At 37.3% G+C, this 9,225-nt stretch overlaps 1 protein-coding gene across 2 annotated transcripts; it reads left to right on the top strand.

The window, feature by feature from the left end:
• Positions 1–384: 384 nt before the first annotated feature.
• On the top strand, positions 385–8,289 carry LOC113341033. 2 transcript variants are annotated; one of them, XR_003355735.1, is made up of 12 exons: positions 385–571; positions 1,127–1,252; positions 1,395–1,482; positions 1,571–1,656; positions 1,736–1,942; positions 2,149–2,330; positions 3,137–3,295; positions 3,428–3,508; positions 3,595–3,649; positions 3,902–4,149; positions 5,590–5,626; positions 7,116–8,289. XR_003355735.1 is itself a non-coding variant. In XM_026586072.1 (11 exons), the coding sequence occupies exons 1-10, from the start codon at positions 461–463 to the stop codon at positions 4,106–4,108; spliced, it is 1,302 nt and encodes a 433-aa protein (XP_026441857.1). In that variant the 5' UTR covers positions 385–460; the 3' UTR covers positions 4,109–4,149; positions 5,590–6,101. The 2 variants fall into 2 exon arrangements, 1 of the variants encoding a protein (XP_026441857.1); XM_026586072.1 differs by lacking the exon at positions 7,116–8,289 and having other exon boundaries at positions 5,590–6,101.
• Positions 8,290–9,225: the final 936 nt, after the last annotated feature.

Consider the following 9,225-nt stretch of genomic DNA (forward strand, 5'->3'; position numbering starts at 1 on the left):
CATATCCAATGAAATCCAACCATTCAAACTCTTTTACAGATCCTATCTAAGCCTTTAAAACCCCACCCCGATGGATCCTAGTGCTGGAGGGAACTGTTCCATATTTGGAACATCTGTTTGGTCCACCCCTAGACATACCGGACCTAAAAACTGAAACAGCCGATTCCATAGGGATCCCCTTCCCCATGGACGGAAGAAAAAAAAGTGGGCGGCGACGAGTAGGCGCCCAAAATATTACACAAGTCCCGATAAATGTCTAACATCGGTGGAATCTTAGTACTAAGAAGAAAAGGGTCTAGGATCCAGCGGTCCCGATAAATTTCATTAATCTAACATCGGTAGCATCTTATCATAGTACACTAAGAAGAAAAAGGTCTAAGATCCAGCGGACCAACGCCCAAATTTTTCCACAACCCTTCTTCTTTTTTCTGGCAGAGACAGAGAAGAAGATCAAGGGAAAATGGCATTAACAGGTGTGAAGATGTGCGAGGATGTATGGTTAACATGTCTAACTCATGCATTGTCTACAGAAACAGAAGAGATCATGGGTCTTCTTCTTGGAGATATTCATGTAAGTATGAAAAAAAAAAAAAATTTCGCTATTCTTCCTTTTCATCCTAACTCATTAGTTTCAGATTCTATTAGTTGTAGTATTGGGGAATTTTCAGAAATGGGTTTTGATTGTATTTGTATGGGTTTGCTTTGTATTGGGCATGTGAGGATTTTTAATTTAGGGGAAATGGGTTATTCTTGTTCAGCTAGGTTATATTCTAAAGGGTAGTGTTGAAGCTCAAATTAGGGTTATTATTATAGGGATTCTGCTTAGAATTGCATTGAGAGTGTATTATGTCACAGACAGTTCTGTCATAGGTAGGTGGTACTTGAAGGAATCTTGGAACTGAATCAGTGAGTAAGTTCATGGGTAGTTTCTAAGTGTAGCTTGATCATAGTGTAATGTAGGACATCCATTAGAATTTTGAGTATTTCCTTCTGTGATTTATTTAATAATTGGGTATGAATTCAATGGAGATGGGTTTGTATTTTACTTAATCTAGTGTTTCAGTGAGTGGGTCTGAATTGCATTTCTGGAATTCTTATTCTGTATTTGTTTGATCATTCTCTTCAGTACTCAAAGAATGGGAGTGCCACTGCATTGATTTGGGGAGCAGCACCTCAGACAAGGTCTGATCGTCGCAAGGATCGAGTGGAGACAAATCCGGAGCAGTTGGCAGCAGCATCAGCTCAAGCTGAAATATCCTTTGGTGCATCATATTCTACAGCTATTATTAGTTGACTTGAAAAGGGTTGAAAAATTCTTTTTTCAGTTCTTTGCTGATTTGGGAACATAAAATGTGTAAGGGGGTCTTTGGATGTTGAACTTAATTATACAGTACAGAATGACATTGACGACCGGAAGGACTACAAGAGTAATTGGTTGGTACCATTCTCACCCGCATATCACAGTTCTACCATCTCATGTTGGTAAGTCATAAGTACTGATTGCGACTACTTGAGTACTAGTTAATATTTTGTTGCATCCTTACTTTATTTTTGAAATTTCTACCTGCAGATGTTCGAACGCAGGGTATGTATCAAATGCTAGATACTGGGTTCACTGGACTGATTTTCTCTTGTTTCAATGAGGATGCACAAAAGGTATCAATCAAAATATAACACTTTGTTGTTATGCTTATTACAACGCGGCCATAACTTTTCAACGTTTTTCGGCTATCAGACTGGAAGAATCCAGGTTATCGCGTTCCAATCTTTAGATGGGAAGCTGAAATATATGGCAACACCAGTTTCTGTAGTCCCTGTCAATAGCACTCCAGTTATAGAAGTTGAATCATCTTTGAGTACTTCAGAAAATGTGTTACCAAGATCTGCCTCTGGAAGGCCAGAAATATCTGAGCGCGACACAGCAAGTTCAGGAACAACTAAGGTATTATTTTTTGACGTACAACAGTTTTTTTCGTGAGTATGAACAGTTTCCCATGGTATTCCTGTAATTCTGCATAGGAAGGCGTTACTCGTCTGGTTAGCTTTATAACCAGGACTAATGTTTAGGAGCTGATATTTACTTTCATCTTAGACCTGTTCCAATCACCCGTTCAGCCTTCACATAGAGTAAATGTTTTCACTGGTTAGGCTTCGGGTAAAGCTCCAAACTTGGAGGGATTTTTCGCTCATGCGGATCATCCAGGGAGAGATAAAATGGGAGGAGGAAGCCATCAGATGGACGAATTACAAGATGCCATCGTTGATTTAGATCCTATGGATATTAATGAAAGTATGCAAGAGGCACTGCACCGTTCAACTATGGAATTGAGGTATATGGAATTATGCACATCATCATGTATTCACAATTCAATGCTGGCTACCTTTTCTTTAACCTTGTTTCCTTGGTTTATAGTTGAATAAAATCCATAACTACAGTTATGGCTATGCCTGATAATCTATTTAGTTCAGATGTAGCTCCTTGTGGTGTATGTGCTATTGACTCACCCATACACGGTGTTGTGCTATCTAATCTAGAAATAGGCTCTTTAGGGGGTGGCTTTTTCTTTGCTGAATGGATACGTAACGGAATTGGTTCCCCATGTTCTTACATCTGGAATTCTGCACCAAAATAAATAAATAAATAATTAAAAAAAACAAGAATAAAGGAAAGGAAACACTCCCTCAGTGTGCAGCAAGCAATAAATGTTTACTTTGTTCTTATGGTTGAAAACTTGAAATGTCTGTGTACTCCCAAAATGCTTGTATTGTTCTTTTTCGTCCCATCGATATTGGAAATCACACACTCAATTCTGGTTAGCGCAGATTAGCTTTATGGAAGTAGTTGCACTTGTTCTCGTTTTTGTGTTGCAACACTTGATATTGATCTAATTCATAGATTTGGTTGCTGCTTTAAATCTGGTTGCACCTGTCTTCTACTTTCCTTGCAGTTTATAGCAAAGATACAAGTACCTAGCAAAATCTGGCTATTTTATTAGTCACCACTGCAAGTCTCCTCTGCCTAAAAGTTCCGAGCCAATAAATTAATTTCTCTAGAAAAGCAGATTCTTTTGTTGGCGCTTCTCTTTTTATCTCCCAACTTTTAAAATTTATTTTTAATGTGGTGACTGGTTTACAGTGGTGCAGAGTATGTTAGGAAGGAGGTTCCTCTATTAGTTCTACCCACATCAGCATTGTTAAAGCTCGAATCACCTTTAACATCATTTACTGACTTGCAACGCGTATTATATGAAGAAGAGAAAGCAGCATATAAGCAAGCCGTTTTACAGAATATGCAGTAAACAAATTTAACTTTACATACTTCTGTTTTTAGTATTTCACATCTATATAATAAAGGAGGATGGTTACACCTAGTTCTCGATATTATGCTTCATTATTTTAATTACTTGTTTGGTTTCACTTCTTGTAGGGATGGGAAAGTACACCCCCTTGCATTCATCCATCATACCTCAACATATCAAACCTCCATGTGCAAGTTGATGGAATATTGGTTAGAACTAAATGAGCACTTTCACAAATCTCTTATGTAGTTGATAAGTGTTAACAGTTATTCTTTCTCTCCTTCTGGTTTCACAGTTTAAGCCCTTCGATAAGTGCACTTCAGGACCGTTTAAGAGAAAATGAGATTCGGGTACTGAACTTTGTCCTTCTTTTTTTTTTGTACAGCTTATTGGAATTCGATTTTTCCTAGGGATGATCCCACTCCCAGTAACCATAGGCTGAAAATTGCAATTTATATGATAATATGAAAAATACTTGTCAGTGGGCAGATGAATTATACTACATTGATGTTTCCTTTTCGGCCGGGATCCTACATACTGCTGTGCCCTTGTCTCTTTCGATTTTTTCATAGACATGACCACCTTTCATTTTTGGAAAACAGTTGAAGATGCTAACAGAGGAAGCCAAGGCCTTGGAGATTGAATCTACCAGAGGCAGTGATTCAAGTATGATGAGTTCTCCACGTGGTTCTCCTAGCCATGGTCTCCGAGGCAATGCAGCTATGGGGCAGAGAGACTTATATCCTCCAGTAGAGTCAGTTGGTGTTAGAAGTCCTTCTGGTATTGGTAGCCGGAGCAGAAGATCTTAAAATTGTACAGCTTCATCGCTGCATCCTGCATCACTCTCTGTGTAAGTACCATAGTTGCCGGTCATTATAAACCTCATTTCCTCTTTTTTGTCTTTGGTTGTATTTTGCAGATGCTTCCAAAACTGTATGACTACAATGACCACTGTAAATTATGTGAAAATTACTTATTGCCTTATTGAAGTAGAATTTATCTTGAGAACTACTGTTGATCTTGCTAATCACTGGGTTTGTGAAAACCTCTGAGAAATTTTGAAGTTTGTCTTAGTTGTATGAGTAGTATATTTTAAAATCAGCGAACAACCGTAGATGATCGATTCGTAGTTAATACTGAGGAAAGGAGAGACAGAATAGTAGATCTTTTGGAGTGACCAACATGAATAAGCTTCGGTTTTAGGTGCATCCTTTTTATGACTAATTTGCAAGACAAGGTGAAAAATAAGAAGAAAAGAAGTTCTATAAAAAACCTGTAAAGAACAATCCTAGAGTACATTTCAAAGAAAAATGTCACAAACATTTTATAGAGATAGATATTTTTATGGAAAGGAAAAGGAAACATAGAAAAGTTAATTGCTGAATGCTATAACCTAAAAGAATATGCTGCACGTTTGTTCATTCTTCGTTTGTAACTATCATTGGTAGTATCATGGGGAAGTTAAGCTTCGTTTGGTAAAAAAGAGCAGGATAACATCCCTCAGAGTCATGTCTAGTTCCCTTATATGCTAGGTTATATCTTTTATGTAACTGTGAGGGTCATTCATGGTAATATCAGTTGGTTATGCGCCAAATAGTGCTCGAAGTTAGTTTATGCGCCATCAAACTTCAGCTAGTCAGCTAGATTTAGCTGTGTGATGTGCAAAAGTTTCTTCTCTTTATATTGTGTGGAATCAATTTTGTAAGCCATCTTTTCTATAAGCTTCACTTTTAAACATCATACTTATGTGTATAACTGTTTTGCTGCTCCAGAGATTTAAGGGGCAGGTTCTAGATTTGCGGTGTATTCTTTATTTGCAAATAGATATTAAGTTCTCTACTGATATGACTTAAATAGTAACATGGTTCAGTCTACCAAGCAGGCGTCACATTGTTTGGTATAGTAGTTGAGCACCCAAAAGCTAGTTAATTTGCACCCCTAGATCTGTGTTATAGTCATCTGAAGAAACTGTCATAGAAAAAAAAAACTGTTCACTACCAGGGGATTTGTGGTCTTAACTCTCTAACCTGTCGTATCCTACTATGGACACATACTAATCATCTAAAAAACAACAGGGTCCACTTCAGCTGAGAATATAGCGAGAACAAAGTTAGTTCTAGTTGGCATCTCATACAGACAACAAATCTCATTTGTTAGCAATATCATCACTAGGTTTCCAATAATTTGCCTCATGCTATGTTCAGGTTCAATTGGGTCCCCATGTTACCACTAGATATGTTCTCGTAGTTTAAAGGATACTGAATTGTATGCACTAAATTGATGTTTGCAGGTATGATTGGAGCAGAATACACACTTTGAACTTCCAGGTACTATGTGGTTCGGGTCTGTCTACTAGTTGCTTCTGGTTATGTTTTGGACATGACACAGAAATAATGCATCTAGTTTTGTTGGATTACTTTAAGCTAAAGACCATAGGATTGGAGGAAACAAATTAAAGGCATTTCATATCAATATGTTAGTCAACTAAACACTGTCCATCTTTGATTACATTAGACAACATCTTTCAGTCACTTCTTAATGTCCTTAACCTATTAGACAACTCTTAACCTGAGTTAGAACTGAAGTAGACCCCAAATGCATATGAAGAGCATCTTTCTACATTTCTAATTTCACATGATTGAAAATAGCAAAGCTTACCTAGACGACAAACTGTATTAGCCTTTCTTGTTGAAATGAAGAAACCCTGTACTTCACTTGACCTTATCTCTGTTTAATACATGTGTTTTCACTATTGACAATATACATTCATTAATGAAGAATCAGCTAGTTACTTTTACTTCATAGTAAATTCACTTTAGCATATTGAACTCAGTAAAACGTAGTTAAAGTATCCTTACATCTCATGAATATTATTACAGGTTTCATTGTTCTTTGTTGCCTTTGTAGAACCATTATATTTCCTGTCTAATTTTCTTATTAACTATGTTATTTCTTTCCCTCTCATGTGGTTTTCACGTTTATCTTCTCCCACTACCAACCTCTGTTTATTTTTTTCATGCTCCCCCAACAACAACAACAGACACAAGATCACAGCCCATTAGGGATTAAAAGATTTTAAAAATATGTAAGTTTTACCAATAACAGAATATAAATGCTGTGGGTCCATCTGTTTAGAAGTGCCCATATTTATGTGCCTCAATACTCCCCGTACACTGTGAACAGGAATACTGAAATTCAGTAACTTGATTGATGCTGTTGACAAAACTCCTATTAAATTGGTGACCAAGTTCATGGTTTTCATATTGCATTTGTGTCAAGTACACCATTCTTAGGTGTTTTTTGTGGGGGTGTCAGTTTGGCCATCTTTTGTCTGCTTTATAATTGAAGTCGTGTAAGTAGCAGTCTGGGATATGATTTTAGAGTTCAACTTTAATCTAATAAGATCTTATCCTTGTTATCTTTTTTTTTTTAGATTCCTTGTTATTCCATTACTGCTTTCTTTCGTTTATACTGCAGCATATCATTCAAGGGATTAATTAGCATTCTTTTACCAACATTCTGGTGCTGTAAGTTCGCTAGTGTAGAAAATACAATGCATTCAAAAACCACAAACATGATCACAGTTGGGTACTCTATGGATACTATTGACATTTGTGACATTGCTGAAAAGTCTGACAAAAATTGGTGGATAGGCAGTTCAGGGATTTAAGAAAGCTAGAAAGAATGCATATGAAACCCGTGAACATGATCAATACTAGGCATTCTAAGAGTAGTACTGAATTTTGTGATGTAGCATATGTCATGGAATCAAGAAAGGCATTGATAAAGATTTCACCGATTTTCCTATTTTTACAGTTTACAACCACTGTAAAAAATGAGAGGAGAAACTGCAAAACCGTATGAAAAAGTTAGGAAATTTGGATTGGACTACTGGTGAGTATACACTTTCATCTTTCATGAAAGGAGAAGATATCTGACAGTAAAATGGGTCGATGGATAATTGAGATGTGCATTAATGGAGTAGGAAGTATCTCTGAGCAAAGAGTAATGGGATATTGAGTTTTCCAAAATATTTGTTTTTCTCTGCAAAAAAATACTGCAATTTTTTGCTGGGTTCTGGTTCCTGAAATTGCAACCAAAAGGGAGAAGTATAAAGGATCTTGCAGGCAAAAGTTAAGAAAAGCATAAAGAAGGAAAGTCCATATATAAATAATATCAGTGGATGTGTTTCTTCTCTGTCTGAATAATCCAAATGTTCTTGGTGGAAGTGGGAATGGATTCTGTATGATCTTTTGCCCACTTCCAATTCTCCCATACTTTCTGTTCTTCTATATCTACATGAGTATAAAGATATATGTTACAGTTTTCCTTGTCCGGGGAAGCCAGTGCAAACTTTGAACCATGCTCTATGTTAAAGTCTGAACCTGCATTGCTGGATGCAGTGTGCTTTTGGGTGGCCATGATCTCCACAGTGCTCGGTACGTACGGATGATGTGATCGGTCAATCGTTTAATTTTTATGGGGTCCCTTAGTTTGATTTGGTGTATCTCTAGAGAATCAGTGTCTGAGACTCTGTAGGGGTGTCCATAACATCTTGTTACATGTTTTATCATCTAAACTTTCATAACATGGCGTAAGATCTTTTAGACACACCATTAGAGATGCTCTGAGTTGATTATGGTCTTCATTTGAGCCGATTTTCAAATACGTAGGCGATAAAGATGGCTACATGGTCCCGAATCCACTTTAAAGGCGGTCAAGATTCGCATACGCCTCGTTAACGTGAAATGATCGAGCCGTGAGAACGAACCTACGGGGCTATGGCCTTGGTTGTCTGGATATTGCAAGCTTTTCCTAATTACTACTTTGAAATCTTTGATTTTTTAATGCTACAAATACTTAAGTCGGACCCAAATACAGGTTGCTAAGTTGCAAAGATTTTGGTCCCATTCCTATGGGGATATGTTCACATGAATAATAAGTATGTCATAATAGAGCAGTATAAATGGAAGTGGTTCAATCTTTTGAATGATGATTTGCTATGGTGGTGGTGGTGGAGGAAAAATTTAATGAGTCACGGATCTCCTACTGCAATCTTGATAACTGCATTTCTGTTTCTTTCATACTGTATTTTTCTTTTTGAATTGCTTTTCTCTTTTCCCCATATTCTTGTTCTATAATATGATTCTTAGCGAAGAAAATACTACTCTCTTAGGGCAACCACAGTCATGAGACGGACCAAATATTAAAAGCCAGACTAAAAACCAAAAAAATTTGGTTTTCCGTGCGTTCAAGCGCAGTGGGAGAATACCAAAATTTGGTGAAGCGTAACTTATACCCACGTTTGATGCGGGACGCAACTTATATCCACGTTTCTTGATGGAGCGTGTTTATAATATGCGTCTGAATGAAACGGAGGTATAATGCGCGCTTGAATGGGACGTAGGTATTATTCACGCCGTGCACGGGCGTAGATGGTAATTGCGTTTGCTGGGACGGAGTTACAAATTGTGTCTCATTCAAACGCAGATAGAAACTGCGTTTGTGTCGGGTGGAGATGGAAGTTGCGTATGGACTGGGCGGAGATGGAAGTTGCGTATGGTTTGGGCGGAGAAGGAAGGTGCGTCTGGGCCGGACGTATATTTAGAATCCGTCTGACAGTAGTTTTAGCATTAACAGTCTTTTTGAGTGGGCAATCTTCCTAGGTTAAATTCTATTATTTTTACAACTTTCAATCTTTTTTTTACTTCTATTTGCTGGTGTTGAATATTCCCGTTGTTTCAGCTTATAAAAAGGAATGTAAAAGCAATAAAATTCATTTTGCATCTTAATAAACAGGCCTGTGGTACCGTATAGCTAACATTTTCGTCAAGATTTTATCAGAAGGTACATTGGATTTGAGAACCTGTTCAATGCAGAATGCTTATTAGAATGGGTTTCTTTGTCCCTTTGTCACCTAGCTTAT

The sequence above is a fragment of the Papaver somniferum genome, unplaced genomic scaffold, assembly GCF_003573695.1.
Source record: "Papaver somniferum cultivar HN1 unplaced genomic scaffold, ASM357369v1 unplaced-scaffold_24, whole genome shotgun sequence".
Taxonomy (NCBI): Eukaryota; Viridiplantae; Streptophyta; class Magnoliopsida; order Ranunculales; family Papaveraceae; genus Papaver; species Papaver somniferum.